General features: G+C 38.6%; 1 protein-coding gene across 1 annotated transcript in view; it reads left to right on the forward strand.

Annotated features, from left to right (window-relative positions):
- jazf1a (JAZF zinc finger 1a) overlaps positions 1–26,040 on the forward strand; it is a 36,970-nt gene that overhangs the window by 4,067 nt on the left and 6,863 nt on the right. The window contains exons 2-3 of the mRNA XM_067426599.1: positions 18,341–18,413; positions 25,528–25,724. Coding sequence (XP_067282700.1) covers positions 18,341–18,413; positions 25,528–25,724 — 270 coding nt within the window. The remainder of the gene's footprint in view (positions 1–18,340; positions 18,414–25,527; positions 25,725–26,040) is intronic.

Genomic DNA, 26,040 nt, shown 5'->3' on the forward strand with positions numbered 1-26,040 from the left:
TGTACTGAACTCTTGTTATTTAACTATGGCAAGGTTAATTTACTTTTTCATTCTAGGGCACCTTTATAGCGGCACTCCTTGTGAAAGCGCAAACATTATTTAAATCCCCAGATCACATTTAGTTTTAGTAGTATGATTATTCAAAGCATTTTACATGGTTCATTCTTACATAGGCTACTGCATTAATAGCGGGAGAGGCAGGGCATAGCGAGCATCAGGAGAGAATGCTGCCTGCATTTAAAGCGTGAGTAATGCGTGAGGGAAAAAAATGTACGTTTACAGAGTTTCAGTAATATTTAATGTTGAACATACTGTATAATAACACAATAGGGGAATATTTTTTGGGTCCTGATTATAATACACAAATAATATTATAATAATAAAAAAAGTTTCTGTGTGTGTGTGTATACATATACATACATATGTATTAGGGCTGTGAATTTTTTTGGGTAGGCAGCAAATCGATTCGATTCATGATTCATAGGTTTTCGTTTCGATTCTAGAATGATTTTTGCCAATTCAGAACAATCCTATTAAAAACGATACACATCAAAATTCGATACAATTAAATTAATTCGATTTGATTATGCATTTTTTATATGCATACATATGATTATTAAATTGCTTCCCCTAATGTGTCTTATACCCCTTTTCCACCAGAATGAACCGGGTGCTAGTTCGGAGCCAGTGCTAGTGTCAGTTCTAAGTTGGTTCGACTTGAGAGCCTTCTAAGAACCGTTTTCTTTTCCACATGCTAAGAGCCACAACAGAGCCAGGTCTTACGTCATACCAGAGTCCTGCACGGGTCCATCCCAGACCCGTTAATATTTGCCCGTTACCCGATCCGTGCCCGCAATAAATCACACACGCTAAAATCATTCCAATTAAAATGCTTTATTTTTTTTAATATTGCACTTCTCTCAACATCAACAGCATCATGAATGGGCTAAAGAAACAGGCTAAAGTGCCTTTATAGACTCTTTGTCAACAATTTTATATACTTCACTCACCAACTTTACTTTTACTTCATCCATTGCTAATCCTGCAACGCTCGCTCCATCTGGGCTACGAGTGGCATCAACAAAAGTCACAGTGGTGGTGACGTGATGGATCAAATGGCAAATCGTTGTTGCGTGTATGTGTAATGGTAAATTGGACATAGAAATTGTAATACAGTATGTTTGGGGGGGAAGAAGGACGACCGGATCGTTTTGATCGTTTTCCGAGAACCGGCGAACATTGAAAAGACTTAACCAAACAAAGCGAAAGTAACGCGGCCCCTCACGGACATCTGCCACGCACACACATAATAAAACAAACACAACTCAACGTCAAACCCAGGTCTGGTGATCTCTCGTCCTTATATGCCGCCGAGCTCCCTCGTGAGAGGATTTGAGACCGGTGTGGCTCACAGGTGACACTCATTCGCCATCACGCCCCGGTCTCGCTCGCTCCTCCGCCTCGCCACAGCACAGAAAAATATTGCACATATTTTTCATCCGCGCTTCTACCCGCTCGCACGGAATTAATTATCCGCCCGCACCCAGCCCGTTTATTTTATAATTTATGTCACAATCCACCTTTTAGCCACTTTTATGCCCACGGGTACCCGACCCGTTGCAGGACTCTACTGCTAGCGAGGCAGCGGGAAACACACACACACACACACAATTTCCAGGCATGTTCTATCTAATGCATTGACGCTGAGCACACCAACCCACATATGATATCCAAATACTGCGCGAGCGATTCAAAAGCATAAGGGGTCGTTGACGCTCGCTCTACTTTGATGTCATACGCAATCAGTCTGCACAGCGCGCGCCGATGCATCTCGAACAAGCCTTTCTGGCTCATGGCTTTATGATCCTACATCAGCATTAAAACGCCGCAAATCCAACGCATTTGTGCAGCTCTCCATGATTTGTATAGACGGAGATTACAATCCAGCAGCTGTTGAAAAAATGGCGGTCACAGGTTTGTGTTCATCTTGTTGATCACGGTAACGCCGCCACCAGCCGGTGACGCAAGCGGTTCTTACTTCTAGCCCAGCAATGTTTTGGTGTTACTTAAGAACCACTTTTCCTGGCTCGGAGCTGGTGCTTTGGCTGTGGAAACACAAAGAACTGATTTGAAACTAGGCTCTGGCTCCGATTTAGCACCAGCACTGCCTTGGTGGAAAAGGGGTATTAGTCCGGGTGTGAATTACACAGCGGCCTTCAGATGTCAGAGAGTGGGCAACACACCCAGTAACATGAATCTGTATTTAAACTGGGTCATTAATGTAGTAGAAATGTGAAATAATTTTTAAATTTGGTGCTTTCTAGACTGAGAAAATAATTTATTTTTGTCTTATGGGGATGAAAGACAACAATTCCCAGACTGCTTCGCTGCCCTACAAGGCCACTCCCAAAGCCACCGCTACTAGATTACTGAATCACTTTCACTTTCCCACCGATTGCTTTCATTTTTATAAAATCAGTTCAGTAGAGAACAGACACTACAATTAAAAACTGAACGTGTAGCCGCTGAGGGAGTCTCACAAAACGCTGCAGGAGTCACATTCAGTAGTGCCGGAAGGGGGGTGCAGCCCCCCTCGTTATAGCATCAGCCCCTCTGGTGGGGGGGCTGTGGACTAAAATTATATTGTATTTAAAACATTTAAAAAAATAGACTGACATAACATGTCACATGACATGATATGGGATTAAAATAATTTGCAGTGGATAAGATATAAACTAATGATTAATTATTTTAATAATTCCTCAGGAAGTGCTTTCGTCACGTCACCTGGCTAACTCTCGTTTGGTCATGGCTAGCAATAAGCAGCAGAAGCGCATTTTTAGACTTTTTTTGAGTAACGTTACTACTAACATGGTTAAGAAAAGTAAAATTGGGAAATCTTCTCAAAATAAAACGCACTATGAAAAATAAAACCGGTTTTCATTCAGTGCTTCGGCTTTAGCGCATACAGAGCAATGCATAATAACTATGAATGGGACTGTCATATTACATAAATGAGAACACTATTTTAATAAGTGGTTGTAAATTCATTGGGTTTAGATGCCGTGTTCAGAGTTTTGTTCCAGGAATAGCGCGTGAACACCACGCGTCTCCCGTTCTGAATGAATATCAGCAACTCAATTCAAGTTCACTTGTGCATTCGCATCATTTTGTGCAGATATAATTTGTAATATTTTGTTAACTTTATATAAATCTGATTAATCTCATATAGGAAGCTTTTTGTCGCGTTAAATAACGCGCTAGCAAAGAGCTTCAGTGTAACTTACCAGCCCACGCCGTTCAAACAGCAACGCACTACTAATAACTATGATTGGGACTGTCACATTACATAACATTAATGAAAACAATATTTTAATAAATCAATTTTAATTAATTGGGTTTAGGTGATGTTTCAGCACGTTGTTCTTGGAAGAGTGTCCACACATTCTGAATAACATATCTGAGGCAGCGTTAGTGTTTTATTATAGGTATTTGGTTATTAAATCAATTTAATTAAATTATAAATCACATTGACTAATTTTACAATCCCATAGCCCTTTGTTTAGATAAAAAAAATCCTTCTCATTCATTTGGTGAAGAACATGGCGTTTTGAGCAGCATTTGCACATCCTGTCATGCTGTCAGCTATAAGCCACTGCTGTAGATGCATACTGCAGTATTAAGGTTAACGATTAATCGATTAATTGATCGTTAATTTACATGACAATCGATCATGGGAATTTGTGAAAATTGACATCCCTACTCCAAATATGCGCACATGATGGACTAAGAGCCCTGCAGATGCTGGATATTGTATGTAGCCTATGAACACAAATAAAAAGAATGCTTTATGAGTGATGATTAACACATGTCTGTGTATGATCCATGGGCATCGGTACCATTGTGTGTCGTGAGGACAAGACCCATCCCACTTTTTAAGACAAATGATATTGGACCCACTCACTTTTATCGTCACTAATTCAACACATGTCTGTTTACCTACCCCTAACCGCGAAAAAATTATTAGGTGTTTGACTCTTTTTTTCTTTTCTTTTTTTTTCTTTCTACTTTTCTAAAATGTTCTCCTTTTTATTGAAAATAAATGCCTTTCCGATCTGATATGTGATGTGAAAAGGGAGTAGAGCGAGTTCGTCAAAAGGCAGATTCAAACCTCTGATCAATTTGCGTCAACTTGATGTCATGCATCTCTACTCTATAATCAGGGCAAATAACTCAGTGATTTCTGTAATTTTGTCTGGCGCAATCAATCGTTTAGTAAACTGCGGTTTGTATCTAACGTTACTTCAGCAAAAACAAATTCTGAGACCACCCACAGTTTTTCTATCGAAGCCCATGGTATGATCAAGTTTGATCAATTAATTAATTTTAAACAACAATGGTCTGGGGCGGTGTATACAGACGGAACAATAATCCGTGTGTGCTCTTTGACAGTAAAGGGTGGTTCTATTACAACACCTGTCTGGTCGCCACCGACAACATAATGACGTCACACTGGCTGTAGTCTTTAGCCTCTGGCCAAAAATTCCTCTGATGGCGCAAATTGATGATATATGCGTCATGGGAGGAATTTTTCCAGAAATAAAATGCATAAATCTCTCGTCTCAGGGGAAATGAGGGGGGAAAGCACAATCATTTGAATATACTCCAGGATTTCTACTGATACAAAGCCATATGCTAATTGCTGAAGTATCCCTTGAACTAATAATGAACTGCACTTATAAAGCATTTTTTTTTTAAATCTTTGTTAATATTAATTCTACCATTTACTGATGCATTATTAAAATCTGGGTAACATTAGTTAATGCACATATGAACTAACATGAACAAACCATGAACAGCTGGATTTTTATTAACTAATGTTAACAAAAATGAACTAATGCTGAATAGAGGTGTTGGTTTGTGGTTGGTTCATGTTAACTAATGCATTAACTAACGAAACAATGTAAAGTGTTACCAAAAAAACACTTACACTTTACAATAAGGTTTCATTAGTTACCATTAGTTAATGTATTGACTAACATGAACTAATCATGAGCAGTACATTTGTTACTGTATTTGTTAGTGTTTGTTAATAAAATTCCAGCTGTTCATGGTTTGTTCACGTTAGTTCAGTGCATTAACTAATGTTAACAAGATTTTAATAAAGTTTTAGTAAATGTTGAAATGACATTAACATAAATAAATAAACGCTTCATAAGTGCAGTTCATTATTAGTTCAACTAATGAACCTTTCTGTAAATTGTTACCATCAAAAACGTTTGTCCATTGTTAATGTTAGTTCATATTATTACACACTTTAATAAAGAAATTTAAAAAGTCTTTAAAAGTATTGTTAGTTAAGATAACTTTTATGTGTGTAATGGCTACACAACCTTATTAAAATGTTCCAGGCATTAAACATGCAAATCTTCCATGGAGAGAAAATATACGGCACTTATCCAGCTAATCCTAAACTAACTTTTCTTCACAGAATAGAAAGAAAAGCCTTCGGCAACTTTAATGTGCCCTGATTAACAGATGAACCGTGCAATCTTATTTCAGTGTTGTAGTTACGTTAGCAGTTTGCTTTATATATTCAGTTAAACGATATTAAGTTAAAGGGGGGATGAAATGCTGTTTCATGCATACTGAGCTTTTTACACCTTTAAAGACTTGGATTCCCATCCTAAACATAGACAAAGTTTCAAAAACTAATGTTGGACGTTTGATGGAGTATTTCTGTGTTAAAAATACTCCTTCCGGTTTCTCACAAGTTTCGGCGAGTTTTTTTCGAGTATGGGTCTACTTGACGTTAAATAGATCGGAAGGTCCTTGTATGGGCTGTACGGGCTCTTCTCCCGGTAGGGTGCGCGCGCGCGTGACTAGATCAAGAGAGAGGAAATGCACGCTGTAAACAGTCTCTCAGGTGCAGATCCAGTCGTCTGTGAACACTTATGACGCGCCGCGCTCCACTTTATTCCTATGGGTGATGTCGAGCGACTTCAACGCTTCAGCACAGCATTCCGGGAAGGCAGTGCTGCATTTGAACCGATTTGAACGCAGAAATGACGGGAAGCTTCAAGGCATCGCTTCAGTCGCGTCGCAAAGTGGATTTCCACGGCCACTGCTGTCACAGGACTTCACCAAATCATACCAAAGAAGTGTGTTTTTGACAGAGCGTTCCCAGCGATAAAGGTTCGGTCCTGCTTTGGAAGCAGCCGGTGAGTAAATCAACTTCAAATGTCTCTGCTATTGGCTACCGTCGCATGAGTAAACATCAGTAAACTACACGATCGCGTGCTTCGTCATTCAAATGCGCTAACGGTTACTCCATTGTTGTTCTGTATAACACTAGTCTGACTCTGACGTGCAAAACCATTTTGCTTGCTACCTCTTAGGTCTAGTCACATACAATAGTCCATAAACCGAATCATGTCCTCATAAACTGCGCGTAAAGACACACAAAGGCCCCTAAATACAGTACATACCACAGAGATGGACATCCTGATGTTGCCGTTTCTCCTGTTCAATTTATTTCAGCCTCAGATTTGATTGTGGATCATTATCTGTATTAGCTGAGAGCGATGGGTTTCTCCACGCTTGAGGACGTCACCGCTTTGTGCACATTCGTCATTCTTTAGCTCCGCCCACACGATACGCCTCCAGGCGCTCGTTTTTTTCCGGAAAGACTCGGTACAGCCCATATTTCTTTTATAAATATGATAAAACTAAAGACTTTTCGGAGATATGAAGGATGCAATACTACTCTATAGGTACTCAAGATTGACATGAGATTGACTGAAACTGAGTGTTTCACCCCCCCTTTAAAGTTCTTGTGTCATTCATCAGAACTGTGCGGACACTTACAAATGTGTTTGCTCCGTCCATGCAATAAATGTAGAATAAGCAGGGTTTTACTTCAATAGTTCAGGTATGACCCATAAACTTCAGTATTTTATTTTATATAAATGAGCTACGGACATTGCGAGCGCAATCCAGTGAAGGCTGTAAAGAGCGCATGCATGTCTGTGAAGAGCTGTGGGGCGCGGATGACACAGCTGTCGCAGCACAACGTCTCTATTAATTCACGCATTTACTAGCCTAGATATGATCAAATGTTTATTTAAATGTTAAATGTTTATAAGCACTGAATCGTTATTGAATCGCGATTCATCCAATTTTTAGCATTTTACATCAAGTATCGGCTGAAATGAACGATTCACGATTCAAAATACATGTTTCAAGATCGACGCATTTGCATCGTCAGGATTTGTAATCGATGCATCGAGACAATGAGTGAATCGTTACACCCCTAATATATATCGTATCGTGAGTTCAGTATCGAGATAAATATAGAACAGTGACACGAGTGTATCGTTACACCCCTGATATCTTCCAAAGAGTTCATTTTGATGCAATTTTTTTTCTCTAAATACATAATGGTGATATGGCAACTAGCTAAAGGACAACTCCGGTGAGAAATGACCAGATCGAATTAACAGATCGTTCTCTGGGATGCATTTTCATGAAAATCGAATGTAAAGAGTTTTATCTCTAAAAACAGATTAGTTTATAACGCTTGTCTATGGGGCAACGGGGCCCCATAGACAAGCTTTATAAGCTAATCTGTTTTTTATTTCTCACCGGAGTTGTCCTTTAATACACAATTTTGTCATCCTGGCATGTGTGGAAAGTTTTAAATCATGCGTGTTACAACTAAACCCCTGCGTTAGGCTGTGCCCCGCACTCCCCTATTACTCTGGATACAGCTAAATAGTTGCTGGTAGCCTACTCATTCCTAGAAATGGTAGGCTATACATATGAATATTGCATATATAAATAAAAGGAATGTGAATATAACATACATTTATATTCTTTTGCTACTAGTCATCATCCCAATAGTCACATGTATTCATTCCATTGTTATTGGTAACAAACCTCAAAACTTTGCTATTAAATTCTAGTAGAATATGTAGTTAAAATGTAGTAATATTGTAATAATCACTAGCCTAGTTAAATAGTCACTATTGGAATAATAAAACTATGGACCTGTACATAAAATACATGCATTTATAAGCCTGTCAGCTGTTGCGAAAATCAATATATAGACTTATTTTTTTGTGATGTGATGTATTGCCCATTTTGTTTACATAAAAATGAATGTCACCAACATTTGGCAGATGGTGCTGCCTCATTCATCTTATCTGCTCTACTTGGTAACACTTTATTTTACTGTTACATGTAGTTACTATAGTAATAACTATAAATGATGCATAGTTACATGCATCTAACCCTAAACCAAACCCTAATCTTAACCCTGTAGTAAGTAAATGTAGTTTCTAGTGTTGTGAAAGTACCAACTGCGATACAAATTCGGTACTGAAATTAGCTGGAATCGTAAACACCTCTGACTGGCCCATTGTGCTCACGCGCTCATCAGATTTGTCTGTGATTGGCTACAATGCACGGTAGCATTTAAAAGCACACGGAAGTGTTTGAAAGTGTTTTGAAAGCCAGGAGCATTTTGAAAGCACATGCAGGTGTCGATCAGGTAGGTAGATAGGTGCCTGTATTCAAATGCTCAAGCGCTCTGTGTAAAGTGTCATGGATGTACATTTACAACATGTTTTTGAAGTGCTGGTCATTGTAGCCAATCACAGACATATCTGATGAGAACGTGAGCACAATGGGCAGTCAGAGGTGTTGTGATTCCACACTCAAAGCGTCTCATTTTTAAAAATTACTTAACTCCGTACTTAATTTATAATTAGAGTGTAACAAAGACGCCTTAAAATAAAGTGTAACCCTCCCTCTCCTTTATATGCAGAGCAGACATCATCAGGTGAAAAGAAGCAGTAATTTGAGGCGAAAAACACTCCTTTAGACAAATAGCATTAGATATGGCCTGAGGAGGCATCTGTGCTTTTGTTTATACGGAGATCTAATTATTAAGTAGGGTTTGTGTTTTACAGCAATAGTGTGAACCCGTAATATACTGAAAAAAGGTCAGGAAAAAATCTTTAGATGGAAAATTTTTGTTAGCAAAGGTTTTTTAATTTATTTTTTATTAAAAATATTTCTTTTTTGACACTTCAATTAAAGTATCTAAATATTCTTAAGAATGAAATGTTTATTGAAAGTCAATTTAAAGTGTGTTGGCCTACTTGCACTGTTATGCAGTAATATTAGGTATGTATATTCAGTGGCATAAAATGGTACTAAAATATTGTTTATGGCAGTTATTTCTGTGACAATATAGTGCCCAACAAAAAGTAGTTATTGTGACAGGCCTTTAAATGTATATTAGTGACTAGTAAAAATAAATTATTGTTAAAGGAATAAATGTAAAAATGGCTTGCCATGTCTACCGTAATTAGTGCTTGCTGTGGAGAGCCATTGTTTATGCTAATGTTGTGTATTCAAGCTGTCTGTCAAGTCCACAGGAATGATTCTCTGTTTAGGTGCTTAACAGTTGCATTAAGATTTACATACAAATATTAGTTAGCGATCATATATATAAAAAACTGAATTAACTTTAGGTTTAAGTGGTGTGCACCTGAAGACTTGGTGCACTAAAAAGAAAATTCATCTGAAATTGAAAGTGTATTTGAAGTGATTCCAAAGTTACCAATTTGAATTGAATTACTGATGAATAAATTCAAGTTGAAACTCTAAAAACCCATTAAAGGTGCCATAGAATGAAAAATTGAATTTACCTTGCCATAGTGAAATAATAAGAGTTCAGTACATGGACATCACATACTGTGAGTCTCAAACACCATTGCCTCCTCCTTCATATGTTCATCTCGTGCATAAAAAACACAATGGAAAAATAAGTGATTCTCAACATAACACCAACCGTGACGCAATCGCTGGGGATAATTTATATGTACGCTTCCAACATTTGCATCTGTCAGAACATGTTCATTGTCAGGTAGAACTGACAGAGCCATCAGGACTGCAGGTAAACAAGACACTCAAGGATAGCAAAAACGGCAGCTCTCATGGACACGTCATGTTCCATGCTCCTGTGCAGGAGACGTGAGGACTTTTCTACCCAGATAAATCTCAACAGTCATGGTTGATGTTTATAATCGGATACCGCAACAATTTAATTCAAAATCATTCGCTTGCTCTGCCCATTTCAAAAAAGCTTCGCTCAGCGTCTTAAACTGAAGAAAGTGGCAATTACAACTATATTCCTGCAAGCAGTAAGTAGCGATTTTATCCACCTGATCCCCAATCAGTGTTCAGGACAGCAATAAACCATATGCATTTGAGCTCTCTCTCGCGCGCGGATGATCTGACAACACCAATAAACAAGTGAGCTGCATTTTAGCAATCTCCATTTGAGATGTTCTGCTTAAAGTGTCATTCAGTCGCTCTGTGTTCTGCCAGGACTCACTTGTGTGATCTGCTGAAATAACCCAATCAGAGCAGAGCTCAACATTAATATTCATGACTCTTCCAAATAAGGCAAAAACAGAGCATTACATCCTGGGGACAATTTCTAGGGTTGTAAATGGACCTGTAAAACTGTATCTGGACAATTAAATAAGCCACATACCCTCTATGTAGATATCAGAGAACAATTTAACATATTGTTTCAACTCTTTCTAGCGCACCTTAAATATAGTTATATCATGATGAAGACGTATTGTCTCCATTGCAATGCAAGGAATATAATATTAACTATATATTGTCTATAGTAATTATTGTGTGTTAGTATTCAGCGACTTTACAAATCCCCCTACAAAGACCATTCTCAAAATAACATTTGTATGCATTGTTGATCTGTATGCATTGTATTGTTGCAATGCATACAAATCTGCATTGTTGATTTGTTGACAATGCATTGTTGATTTGTATGCATTGTTGATAAAGTAACATTTGTATGCGTTGTTGATCTGTGATGGAAAATGCATGTTTATATTTAACTGATATTTCGTTTTTCTTTGTTGCTGTGCTTCTCTTGGCAGTGCCACACTTGTCTCCATAGTGACTGCAGATGTCACAATGGAAAGCCTCTGTCAGAATGAAGCACACCTGCACCCCCAGTATGTGTCTGTCACTATAGCCTCATAAAAGATCAGCTGCCCTGATTTCCCTCAGGGGTCACAGATCTGACAATTGGGGTTAGGGATTTGATCTCTGAGCTCTTGTTCTAATGAGCACAACATCGAGAGACCCCTAGTCCTCTGCAAAGATCATTAATACTACTAATCAATAATAATCCTACTGAGTGCTGAAACCTCATGCTGTGGTTCGGTTTGGCAGTTTGCCAGTCATATAGAAGATTTCTAAAATGTATGTAAATTAAATTTTACATAATCGTCATGATAAAATTATATCTTTAGATCATTAAGCAGCACCCTTATGCTTGAGTTAGCACTAGTTTGTTCCTCACTGTTAGTGTTGGGAGATTAATGTGAAAACATGACTGGGACAACCTATATTTTGTGCAGCTGGCATTTAAAGCAGGATATAGACTCTACATCTCCTGGATTACATCCCATGATTGTCTCCAACTCTTCCTTTCGTTCATCACTGTAGGAAATGTCTCATACATGTAAAAAATGAAGTGTTATTGATGGCAGGGCATTGCTTCTTATTTTACTGATATAAATGTAAATTGATAAAATGGCTACAAACAATTTTAAAATAATGTTCTTTAAAAAAGCAGTTAGACGCCCTTGATTCACTTTTTACCTTAAAGGGATAGTTCACTCAAAAATGAATATTAGCCCATGATTTACTCAGCCTTAAGCCATCCTAGGTGTATGACATTCTTATTTCAGATGAATACAATCAAAGAGTTGTATTAAAAAATGTCCTGGCTCTTCCAAGCTTTATAATGGCAGTGAATAACAGCCCAAAATTTAAAGACCAAAAAAAGTGTATTCATCCATTATATAAAACGGCTCCGTGGAGTTAATAAAGGCCTTAATAAATAATAAGGTGTTAATAAGGAGCTAATAAATAAAAGAAGTGAATCGATGGGTATTTGTAAGAAAATATCTTTATTTAACACGTTATAAAGTAAAATAGGTTATGGTAGACCGCCTTCGGTGTACAACTTGCAGTAAAAGCATAACTACCACGAATTTGAGACACAAAGTCCCTGCGTGACTCGCCATAGAAGTAAACAGAGAGAAGTAGCTTTGGCTGCAATGTTCTTCTGCAAGACGCACGCAGTTCTGCTTATTAACCGCTAGAGTGCAAAAAGTTAGGGACTGCAGCTTTAAAAACAACACAACGTTGGCTGATTACTCGATAAGCACATAACTCAAAAATACAACATTGATCATAGTCCCATAACCTAGGGGCAATTGTATGCCACTGTGTAGAGGTGTGTTTTCAGTATAGATTTAAAAACATTCTAATGAGTCACAGGATGTAAGCGCGAACTCTGGGGTGATCTTGGGGGTCTTGCAGAACAATGATGGTGTAACAGACATGATATGTACTCTGGAGCAAGACTATGTGCTATAGTTGTTCATGTGAATTCATATAGATAAAAAAAATGGATTATAAAATAGATTAAAAATTATCAGAGGTTGTGTCTGCTTGCAAAAATTTACATTTTGATTAATTTTACACAAGGGGGACAAGATAAACAAACGTTGCGATTTGTTACCAATGGAATACATGTGACTATTGGTGTGATGATTAGTAGCAAAATAATAAGAATATGTATTACATGTAGTAATGTTGTAGTAATCACTAGGCTAATTAAATAGTCACTATTGGAGTAATAAAACTGGATCTGTACATAAATGTAAACATAGACATATGTATATTTTATGTTTTGTGATTTGATGTATTGCCCATGTTTACATACAAATTAATGTCACCAACATTTTGCAGATGGTGCTGCCTCATTATCTTATTTGTTCGCTAGGGAACAAAATAAAAGTTTGTGTTTACATGTATAATTATTATGTATATATAAATACACACATGCATGTATATATTTGAAGAAATATTTGCATATATAATTTATCTTTTATTTTTATTTTTATAAAAATATAAAAACTTTCTTAAATATATACACACATGTGTGTGTTTATTTATACATAATAATTATACAGAACATGCACACATGTTATGCAAACACAAACTTTTGTTTTGGATATGATTTAATTACTTCTTTTTTTTTTCTTCAGCATTATTTTAAACCATATTCTACAGGGTGATTTATAAAAAAAATGATCTTCAATGTCATCTAAGTGATGTTATAGGAAAACAGACAGGTTTACACAATTGTAATTGCGTAAAACTTCCAGAGTAAAATGTGTTATACCAGTGTTACAAGCAATATGATCTCAGAGGTTAAGACGTGTCGTTAAATGTTAATTTTGTCAGATGTTAAAACAATACCATATGATATTGTTTGTAATTTTGTTTTTACAAAAATGAACACACTTGATCTGAATGTGAATTTTTGTTTTGTTGTTGTGCATTTTCATTCCTTTAGTTATCAAAATAACTAGACAGTGTAAAATAATTAGATGCACTACTTTGTCTTAGCTGTTTTTCAAAGGAACACGTGGGCTATACAGTTTAAAAAGACTGACTGCATTCATGTGAATACAAAGTTAGTTACAAGAACTTATGGAATATTGCCTCCTTGTGGTAAAATTGTGGTGTTTTTACCACATGGCAGGCAGGGGAGACTGCAGACTTGTCATAAGATCTGTGCACATTTACATAATGTAATTAAATGGTATCAAGAAAGAGCAGTCATGTTGCCCTATATAGAAAACTAGATTGTATATTTGCTTTATTGACATAGCTATGGTTTAAATAAAATAATATTTTCACGTATCAAAGATCCCTCAAAACACAGTTGTGCGTCGTGCTATAGGTCAGGGTGAGTTTGAGAAAGAATTGCATCCATACAAACAAACACAGAAAGAGAAAGTTAATTGGGTATATCTGTGTATAGTTGCCTAGGCCGAAAGGAATTTTGCATTATGTCATACCCTCCCCGTGTCAGCTAGACGGTCCTCCGGGTATTCAGACATGTATTTAGGTAAGTTGTTGTTCAATGTTGTTGTGACAGTGGAAATTTGTTCAGACATGCCACATACATTTCCTCTATTTTGTTCGAATGTCGTATGTAAGAAGGTAACATAATTGTGAACACTGAGAGCCGAGTTACTGTTACAGCCTGTATGTTGTCGTCTCTGAAAAAATTAAGAGCGTAACCATGGCAACAATGAAACTAAATTAAACTTTGGCGAAAGATAAAGTTTTTTTTTTTTTTTGTTTTTTTTTGTAAAACATTACAAAACATGTTCATGGTCACAGGCACAGCTCTTTCATGTGTCACTAATTTGGAACTGTACGAAGACATTTTTTTGCTTTTGCTCACCAAGCATATACTAGGACCAAAATGCTTTGAATTTAAATATAAAACTAGAAGGAAATTGGAGTAGGGTACATTTTGAAACGTGGGTGAGTTTCTGCCAGTGACCAGAAGATGTCAGGCTTGTTAAACAAAATTCGTTTGCGCTAGGCTAGGTGGTAAGGGAAGTTCTACGTGTGTTTTTTTTTTTTTTTTTTTGTTTTTTTTTAAGATATAAACCAAAAGGTATAAAGGCCTGTAAATGTCCAAGTTTATTCTTTTGAGGCTAGTATAACTAATAGCACAGTTCTCATTTATAGCTTTGAGGTTTGGTTGTTGTATGAATAATCATACCATAGGCCTATCTATAAGGGAAGTTTTGCATTTCATAATACTACTGTATTGTTTAGGTTGTATTTCATTTTTTAGTGATATTATTGTGAATAGTTCATTCAATCATTTTTGAAGTTGTAAAATGGATTTTAGGTACTCTGTTTAAAATAATGCACTAATTGCAATAATAGTTTATGAAACTATAACATCAAGACATTACAACTAGAATGATAAATTCTGTTAATCTCTGTTGAGATCATTATGATTTAATTGTGTGTGTGAGTGAGTAGCCTAAGAGAAAGTGTTGCATTAAATGACTCGTCAGGCCTTTTTATGAGGCAATTAGTGAGATTCAGTGGAAAATCCATTACTCCAGCTTTCCTAGACCCACCCAAAAACCCAGTGTGTGTTTTTTTCTGTGTGTGCTGGTGTGCATGATTGTGTGTGAAATGGCTTGCTTATGTTTTTGTTTCCTTTTTTCATATGGGTGCTCGTCCTTGAGCTTGCGTGCGTTTGCGTGTACATACGGAAGTGTTTGGAGCGTTGCATCCTGCTGAGCTCTGAGAAGTGTAATTACAGCCTCGTTTAGAGTTCTCTCCATCCCCTCCTTCCCGCCTATCTTCCCCTCCTCCCCCCTTCCCTTCATCCGGAGACCTGCTGCTCTCCAGCACATTAAAACACTCCCCTGCTTTTTAATTAGCCGTCTGGAAAACAAACCCGGCATTCCTGCATCGCTGCTCCATGCCAGGCTCCTCTGACTTATGCAGAGACTCACACTAACAGGGACACACATATTGCTTTCTGTTGGTTTATGTGCTGTTCTCCACCACAGGGTGGCACGTTTGCTCTTCTGGTGGTTTCAGCCCTCTTAAAAAGATTCCTGCTACTCCAAAATGTTCTTACAAGAAAGTATTTACTTCTAATTTAGATCCACCTGATCCCAAATCAGTGTTCAGGACAGCAATAAATAGCCCAGTGAGGTTTGATATGAGAGGATTTAATGATATGACTGAATAAAAGGCATGTTTATGGGAGAAAGTTCTTTAATGTCCTCACAGAGGGCCCAGTGTTATTAGCCCTACATAAAGATTTCATAGGGATTTAATACTGGTCATGGCCCATTAAAATGCAATATTACTGCCACTGGTTGTGACGAGTGGTGCTTTCAACTGCTGCCGTAAGGATGGTTGTTGTTTGTACTAAATTATGACATTATTGAAAGTTTATGATTTTGCTAAATGTGAAAATTAACTCTGGGGTGTTCAGTTTAAGAGGCACTGAATGTTAAGTGTGTGTGCGCGTTTCTTTTTGTATTTCCTTGCTACTTTTCCTATGGAAAGACCTTGTGTGCCTCCATTTTCTAGGTGAAGGGAAATCATAAAATTGAAAAACATTAACTCTGCCCTCCCTTAACTGCTCTGCACCTGGCACACATAATTACACTTCACCCACGCATAATACCAGAATAAAGTTGCTAAGATTTAAAGGAGCAATTCACCCCACAAAAATGAAAATTCTGTCATCATTTTCTTGTGTTTTTCAAACCTGAATGACTGACTTCTTCCATGAAACCCAAAGGAGATATAGCACATAAGCAGAATGTCCAAAATGCTCTTTTCCATAATGACTGAAGTGAAAAAGTGAGCCAAGGCTGCCAAGTAAGATTTAAGTATGTTCCTTAAACAAATCTATTACACCACTTTAAAAGACTTAATATTGGTAAAACATTAAGTGCAGTACATTTTTATGATACTTTACATTGCTTTTTAGATATTATTCAGAACAACTCTGAAGTCACTGTCCACTTTTATTGTAATAAAAAAAGAGCAGAATAAACATTCTTCAAAATGTCTCTCTTAATGTCCCATGAATGACAGTCATACTAGTTTGGAATGAAATGAGGGTGAATAATTTATTTTTATTGTAGATCACTAAATTCTTAATTCACAACAAATGTTTTTGCAAAGATGATGCCAGTAAAGATACTCCTAAAGGAATAGTTCAGCCAAAAATGACAATTCTGTAATTTACTCACCCTCAAGTTGTTCCAAACCTGTCTGAATTTCTTCTGCTGAACACAAGGTAGGCATTTGAAAGAATGTTTGTAACCAAGCAGATATCTGCAGTAGTACTATAGCAGTCAATGGCTGCTGAGATCTGCTTGGTTATGAACATTCTTCCAAATGTCTTTCTTTGTGTTTGGCAAAGGGTGAGTAAATGATGACAGAATTTAAATTTTTGGGTAAACTACCCCTATAAATGTAAATTTCTGACTAATTAGTGTAAAGGTTAAGGAAAAATAAAACTTCTTTCATACCAGAAGAGTAACTTTTTGATATGGACTACTGATAAGTATTTACTGTTTGTTGTATTTCTTTTTAACCCCCATTTTACTTTACTAAATGTAAAGTATGGTTAAGATTGACTGGGCACACCACACCAGCAGGTAAAAGGATTTGGGAACGCTAATAAACCACTGATGAAGACCACCTCAGTGGACCACCTGAGATACACAAATGTGTGTGTGTGAGAGAGAGAGAGTGTGTGTGTCCTCTTTATGAGGTGAGGAAGGCCTAATACATGCACTGCCGACACCAGAAAGCTCTCTGATGGGATTAAGGCAGAAGCAGACACAGGTAGACTGGTTTCCTTTAAAAACGTCAAGGAAACTTAGCTACTCTGTGCTATTTGTGTTATTTATTTGTGTTTTGGGATTCAAGTCATGCTATTGTAGATTATGTAAGAGTGCAAAAGATATTTATTCACATACAAAATCTGGCATGTTCTACAAAGAATTAAGTGAGCGGGTAGAATTTGCTCCATGTTAAAGGAGAATAATGGTTAAGTGAACATGCTGGAATGCTTTTAATGGCTTTGAGTAATACCTCATTTAGACATATGGGAGCTATTATATACACTGCCTGTTATACACAAATATAACTGTGCACACGCATGCAACGCAACCCATTTGAACGAGAAAACCTTGCTTTTCTTTTTCTTTCTCCACATGGTCATTGAAACCTCTGTAAAATAATCATGCAGAATGTGCCAGCTCTTCACTCACACACACTCAGCAGTGTGTCTTTTTTCTCTTTGTGAGGTCTTCTGTGCACCATTTAAGTTTTAATGAGCTCTAAGCAGCAATTAACATGTTACAATTCTCTCTCTCACACACACACGTTCAAACATACAGTGCATGGGGAAAAATGGCTTTATTAATTAAAATTTTGTGTAAGTATTTGCATAAATGTAGAAATAAGACGCATACTAATTGGTCATCATAAGGGCGTCTTTGCCACATGAGGGCAGTCTAAGGCCATGATTCAGACCGGACACGCACACACTTGGCTGAGGAACGTTTGAAGCATTGCCTGGTGTGCCTCAGGCGCTGAAAGCTGCCTGCTGTCACAAGCAGAATGGAAAAAGTGTGGTGGTGGTGGTTGGGTTGGACCTTCAGGGCATTAGGGGTACTTGTTTGACTAAACTTAAAGTAAGCACAAGACAAAGTAATGTTTCAAGCTGTTGATGTGATCACCAATGTAGTACTGCATAAACGTTATACGTCTTCTCTTGACCTATGTGTACATCTTTGCCTTTAGCTTTATCCTGTGTGTTTTACAGTGTGATATGTTTGTGCACTCTCTCTTTCTCTCTCAGATACAGATCCCAGAGTTCTGGAGAGGCAGGAGCTGCAGCAGCCAACATACGTTGCTCTAAGTTACATTAATAGGTATGTTTTTTTTTTTTTTTAAATGTGTCTACTAATTTTCTTAGTAAAATACTGATAAAATTGTAATGATAAAATTATATTATATTAATATAACATTCAGAAGTTTGTATGCCTATCCTCCTTAGGTTTAGTTCATGTTGATGTTTTACTGAAAATAATAGTTTGTTTGAGGTCACCATTAAATTAACACTATACACTCCTGAACAAAATCTTAAGACCAGGGGATTCATTGCAAGTTTTACACATTTCGCACTTGTGGATCATAACTGGCTTGTAAGTGCTGCTTCAAAATGCCAAAAGAAGAAACAGGAGCAAGAGACAAAAAATAGAGAGTAAGGCAATTTATTGAAAACTGCATTTAAACTCAAACAGGCCGTTCATCAGCTGATAAAATGTTTAAGACCATAGCCCAAAAATAAATGCACAACAGTACTAAACATGTCAAAAAAGGACTCAGTAGTGAGTAGCCCCACCGTTCTTGTTGATCACTTCAAAAACTCGTTTCAGCATGCTTGATGCGACTGTTTCCAGGAGGCTGGTGCTCCATGTGGTGAAGATGGCTTCACGAAGGGCATCCATGGTCTGGAACTGATGTCCATTTTTGTAAACTTCCCTTGCCATCCATCCCTAAATGTTCTCAATGGGATTTAGATATGGGGAACACGCAGGATGGTCCAAAAGAGCAACGTTATTCTCCTGGAAGAAGTCCTTCATCAGGTGGGCTTTGTGAATTGCAGCGTTGTCCTGTTGAAAGACCCAGTCATTACCGCACAGACGGGGGCCCTCGGTCAAGAGGGATGCCCGCTGCAACAGATCCACATAGCCAGTCGCCGTTTGACGCCCCTGCACAACCTGAAGCTCCATTTTCCCATTGAAGGAAAAAGCACCCCAGATCATGATGGAGACTCCTCCACTGTGCCACGTAGAAAACATCTCCGGTGGGATCTCCTTGTCATGCCAGTAACGTTGGAAGCCATCAGGACCGTCCAGGTTAAAAATGTTCTCGTCAGAGAATAAAACTTTCTTCCACTTTTCAATGTCCCATGTTTGGTGCTCACTTGCAAATTCTAAACGGGCAAGTTTGTGTCGTGGGAGGAGACGTGGCCTTTGAAGACGTTTTTTGTTCTTGAAACCCTTCTCTAGCAGATGACGTCTTATGGTTATTGGGCTGCAGTCAGCATCAGTAAGGGCCTTAATTTGGGTTCAGGATCGACCTGTGTCTTCATGGACAACCCGTCGGATCCTGCGGTTCAGTGCAGGTGAAATCTTTTTGGGTCTACCACTTGACTTTTTTGTCCCATAACTCTCAGGATTTTTTAAGAAATGTAAAATGACTGTCTTACTGCGTCCAACCACAGCAGCGATGGCGCGTTGCGAAAGGCCTTGCTTGTGCAGCTCAACAATCCTACCACGTTCAAAGAGAGAAAGCCTTTTTGCCTTTGCCATCAGGAGATTTTGACAGTATGACTGCTTGAAGGACAATGACATGAACACCATATTTTTGTGCAGATTTGACCTTTTTATGGCTATGGTCTTAAACTTTTGATCAGCTGATGAACGGCCTGTTTCAGTTTAAATGCAGTTTTCAATAAATTGCCCACTCTCTATTTTTTGTCTCTTGCTCCAGTTTCTTCTTTTGGCATTTTGAATCAGCAACTACAACCCGGTTATGATCCACAAGTGCGAAATGTATAAAACTTGCAATGAATCCCGTGGTCTCAAGATTTTGTTCAGGAGTGTATTATATTAAAGCTGCAGTCCGTAACTTTTTGCACTCTAGTGGTTAATAAACAGAACAGCATGCATCTTGCGGAAGAACATTGCAGCCGGAGCTACTTCTCTCTGTTTATGTCTATGGCGGATCACGAAGGGACTGTGCCCCTCCGCAGCGGTACCTACCAGTCTGGCCTGAAATAGTCAGAATATAAATAATTATTATAAGTGTACCATAATGATTAAGGTAAAGACAAAAACACGGTTTGGAAAATGGATTAATGTTGTACATTCTCATTATATAATTTTTGTAAATCTTGGAACACAAAAAAGTTAGGGACAGCAGCTTTAATATAACATTAAGAAATTTGGAATCAGTACGATTTTTAAAATAAAATAATAAATTATTACTTTTATTCAGCAAGGGTGTATTATATTGTGATGGTAAAGAGACATCTAGAATGTTACAAAATATTCCAATTTCTAATAAATGTTTTTCTGTCATGACAACTCTCTGATAGATTGGCATGGTAATGGTTATGGCATTGTTAATGTATTTGGTCTTGGCAAAATATATCTGCCAAGTTGCTGCTGCTGCAGAGCAAGTACCGAGACTTGCTACTACCAATACATTTACAGACATTGCTGTGAGCATGTAAGACATGCTGCTGCTGCAGCACATGTAAAATAAACTAAATTGCCAAAGGTATTGGGAAACACCTCCAAATCATTGAATTCAAGTGTTCCGATCACTTCCGTGACCAAAGGTGTATAAAAACCTAGGCATGCAGACTGCTTCTACAAACATTTGTGAAAGAATGGGTCGCTGTCAGGAGCTCAATTAATTCAAGCATTGAACCGTAATAGTTTGCCACCTGTACAATAAGTCAATTCATAAAAATGTCCTCACTACAAAAAACTCCAATCCACAGTAAACTGTTAGTGATATTATAACAAAGTGGAAGGAAGTGGGAACAAAAGCAACTCAGCCATGAAATGATAGGCCATGTAAAATCACAGCGGGGGGTCAGTGCAATCTGAATTGCCCAGTGCGCAGAAGTCGCCAACTTTCTGCAGTCAATTGCCACAGACCTCCAAACTTTGTTTGGCCTTCAGATTAGCTCAAGAACAGTGTGTATAGAGCTTCATGGAATTTATTTATATGGCTGAGCAGCTGCATCCAAGCTTTACATCAAGTGCAGTGGTGTAAAGCACACCGACACTGGATTGAGCAGTGGAGCTGTGTGTTCTGGAGTGATGAATAAAACTTCTCTTGTCTGCCAATCCGATGGAGGAGTCTGGGTTTGGTGGTTGCCAGGAAAAAGGTACTTGCCTGACTGCGTTGTGCCAGTGTAAAGTTTGGTGGAGGAGGGATGATGTGGTGTTGGGGGGAGCTTGACTTGCCTGCACAGAGTCCTGACCTCAATCCGACAGAACACCTTTAGGACGAATTGGAGACTGCGAGCCAGGTCTTCCTGTCCAACATTAGTGCCTAACCTCACAAATGTACTTCTAGAAGAATGGTCAAAAAATCCCATTAACAGGAGTTTATAAACATAAGTGTTGTAGCTGTTTTGGCTGTACAGGGTGGACAACTCTATATTAAACCCTACGGATAAAGAATGGGATTTCATTAAAGTTCATGTGCATGCAAAGGAGGTCGTCTCAACTTTTGGCAATATAATGTACATGAAATAACCCCTCAACAAAGCAGGAGACAAGACATGAGAAAAGTACAGAGCCCTCCCCCACACATATTTTCCAGATAGTTAAAGACTGTACGGCCAATGCCAAATAAAGCTGTACAGTGGCACCACTCTAGATTTGGAGTTTGGAACACAGTTGCGCAACAGCTGAAAGAGACTATTGCTATGCATTTGCAAAGCTCTTATCTGTGCATGCTTGCACAGGTTAATGGAAGAAATAAACAATACATCCATATATACTTGTGCTGCTGAGTGAGAAAACAAGATAGGGGCATTTCATATGAGGAGGCAAAGAAGGCAGTGTCTCCTCAAGGACAAGAACCGGATTAGAAAATGATCGCAAATATTTAAAAAGAAGGCAAATATTACCAAATGTGGCATTTAAAAGGAATAAAAATCTTTTTTTTTAAAAAAAATTACACTGTCCAACAGCAACACCCGCTGGTAAAGTTACAGCAGGAGTCCTCATCTCTTGTGGCTCCTACACCGACTTAAAACAAACCACCCAATGCATGCGATGGGTTTAGTTAGGGGAATTGAGAATGAATGTGGAAAAAGTCAGGAGAGAAAAGGCAATTCCATTGCACAATGATTGGATTTGATTTGATTGGTTTGTGCGATAAATCCCGCCTCTTGTTTTGTGCATGTTCTCAAATTGATATGAGTGAAGAAATTATGGTGTTAATGAGAATACAAATTATTGAAATGTACAGGTAGTTGGAATGTCTGCTAGGCATTGCTGCCGGTCACACCTCCTCCGGTGCCCATGGGTCAGCTGCAGGGTCATCATCCAGGAACCACTGTTCACCAACATTTCGTTCTTTTAATCCTGGAACATCTCCTGGTGGTGGAGCAGTGACAGGGACATCTCCCTGTCACCCCCTGCAACTGATATAGGTAAAGGTTACCACTGGTAAAGGTTGCAAGGACAGGGAAGTGTGTCGTAGGTTGAGCAGATGAGGGAGCTGTGCCTTTTCTGCGGGATCTTTCACAGGTCTGCGCAGGTATTGTTTCGGTTTGCAACTCCCTCCCAGGTTGTCCAGCTTCCCTGTCAGACCTGTGAACTGGTCTTGATATTATAGCGCTCTTCCTCCATTCTTGTCACCTCCGACACTACTATCCCCTTCCTCTCCTTGCTATTGACTTTGGACCAGAACCGTGGCACTTCTCCCCATCCTAGCCCTGCTCTTCCTGCCTGAACTGTGCCAACAGTCTCTTGATGTTGCAGATGACTAACGACTTGTTCGACCTCAGTCTGGATGTTCCTCTTCCGGCCTGTCAGAACCTTGGAGTTCACGTTCCTTACAGCCTGGCCAGCAGACTCTCTCAACTCAAGAACGAGCCTGTTTTTTTTCCTGCTTGTAGCCCAAACTGATTGATTGATCCGGCAACTAGTGCATGTTCCTTCCGAAGAGGCCCATTTCAGAAAGACACCATGGCAGCCCCAACGAATTAATGCATTGGCTTTTCCATCTATCTTACTTGCAGTGGATGAGGGGATCTCACTCATTTTCAGTGGCCACATCACCCACCTGTAGACCGTAAATTGGTAGCACCAGACCTTATACTTCCCTGGGAGTTGGCTTTGATCGATCTTTGCCAGGCCTTCTAAGAGCTGTTACATCATGGTTCTCCATATCTGTTTGTCGGTAAGCTCTGCCGTGTACTGTCTCCCCAGGCTTTTAATGAGTTTCTCAGAAAGGAGTGGGATTTTATCTCCCCCCTACGATGAAAGTGGTTGTTGTTGTTTCTGACTCCTCTTCTGATGAGTTTCTGTGATTTTGATGGCTTGATCTTATTCCGTGCCCACGACATCAACTTGTGCATTCTTTTCAGGACTCTTGATGTGCATGCTGCTGTCTGAAGTAGGCTGGTTATGTCGTCCATGTACACCCTGATTGGGGGTAGTCTCTGCGCAGATGGTAGTATGGTCCCTCCAACCATCTGTCTTGCTCCGATGAGAATTACTTCAAAAGGCTGACACGAACATAATGGGAGAGATTGCACAACCCATGGCGATTCCTACTTCTAACTGCTGCCACTTGGTGGTGAAATCTTGGAGAGCAAAGCCCATCTGCAGGTCATTGAAGTAGGATGCAACCATATTATTTATGAAGGAGGGCATATGGAAGAACTCCATGGTGTAGTTTATCAACTGGTGTGGGACTGATCCATACGCATTAGCAAGATTGAGCCAGAGGACATGCAGGTCTATCTTCCCCCTGGATCTGTTCCCAGATCATTGTAGAGTGCTCTATGCACACTGGGAAGCCTGGGACTCCCGCTTTCTGGCAGTTGGTGTCAATGTAGCCATTATCAAGTAGTTAGGTGGTCATCCTTTTGGCCAGCACTGAAAAGAAAATTGTACCTTCTGCATTCAGCAGAGCAATGTTTCTGAACTGGCTGATATCTTTTAAAGTTGGCTTCCTTGGGGATGAAGACCGCCACAGCTCTTTGCCACTTGGATGGGATGAGTTGCTTTTTCCAGGCAGTACTCATGATGTACAATAGCAGCTCTAGTACTTTGGGGCAGTTCTTATAGAGTTTGTAGGGTTGAGATTCAATTGGGTCCTGGTGCTGATGAAGGCTTTGCCTTCTGCACGACTTGCCTGACTTCACTAAGCTTGAATACATGATGTTGAATACAGCAGTTGTAGGTGCAGGCTTAGGCACATACCCTGGTGTTCCTAATGGTATGTTCCTTACTGGATCATTGTACTGTTCTCTGACATGCTGTTCCACTTGCTCCCTGGTGGTTTCGATCTTCCCACTCTTCTTCTCCTCCAGCAGCTGTCTGGCATGCTTAAATGGATCTTTGAAGAAGGTGGCTTGTTCTTTCTGTTTCCATTGGCTTTTCTTGTGGATACTTAAAGCCCTGCAAAGTGATTTACCCGACCTCCTCCAAATGGCTTAACACTAGTGGCCTATGACTGTGTTCCTGGGCTATCATGCCCAATGGCTTACACTAGTGGCCTATGTAAATCAAAAAAAAAAATGTAATACGTAAAAGAGCACTTATCTTAGATGTTGATTTCAGATGCTTTCTGAAAGAATGCTGCAAATGAGTTTAAAGACCTATCAGCCTGCATAGAATCAAACATCTAGAGTTTTATGCCAGAACTTGGGATTTCTTTTAAACTTTCTATTTATCAAAGATTCCTCCAAAAATGTAATATGTTTGTTCCCACAAAAATAGTAAGCAGCACAACTGTTTTCAACATTGATAATAATAAACGTTTCTTGAGCACCAAATCGGCATATTAGAATGATTTCTGAAGCATCATGTGACACTGTAGACCGGAGTAAGAATAATGTGTGTGTGTGTGTGTGTTTATTGTAAAATGTATATTTAATTGTAGCAATAATAATTTAATGTTTTGTTCAAATAAATGTAGCCTTGGTGAGCATAAGTTATTTAAAAAACAGTATTTTTTAGAGAATTACATAAAAAATGAAAGATAAAAAAATATATGTAATAATATATTACATAATGTCTTTATGCATCAAATATAAATGAATTTAAGCACTTGGTGGTCAGAGGTATTTGACACCTATTCTAATTAGTACATTGTAGTTTTTCTGTTTTGTGTTAAAGTTTTAAAACACTGTAATTCCATGAACAATAGTCCTCAGGTACACCAGTACCTGCACATTCAATCTATTAATGTGGCTTATTGTTTGTTGTTTTTTTTTAGATTCATGACTGAAGCAGCACGCAGGGAGCAAGAAACTCAGAAGAAGAAGGTCCAACCCAAAATTGCTATATCAGTCACCGGAGGTTTATCGCGTAACAGTACAGCCACGCCTCCACGGCATAGCAACGGCAGCCTAACTCCGCCCGTCACCCCTCCCATCACACCCTCATCCTCCTTCCGCAGCAGCACACCTACAGGTTATTGGAATTTGTGTAATTTTACATAATTTCAAAGTTAGATTTATTTTGCAATAACTGAATGTGTTTGAGGGTGCGTGCATGCCCTTTAAATCAATGCATAACGTTTCCATTGATTTAAATTCAAGCTTTTGTGACATCCACACTTCCTGCTTATTTCCTGTTTGTTTTGTGCGGTTTACATAAGCTATTCATTATATCAATTGATGCCAAGTGTCCAAAACATGTCCTAAATAGTACACATTCATTTAGTTTTAATTGCGCTGAATATGTGATGCATAGAAAGTGGTTCTTTTAGAAATATTAAACTGGTCAT

This window comes from Pseudorasbora parva, chromosome 19 (genome assembly GCF_024679245.1).
Source record: "Pseudorasbora parva isolate DD20220531a chromosome 19, ASM2467924v1, whole genome shotgun sequence".
NCBI lineage: Eukaryota > Metazoa > Chordata > Actinopteri > Cypriniformes > Gobionidae > Pseudorasbora > Pseudorasbora parva.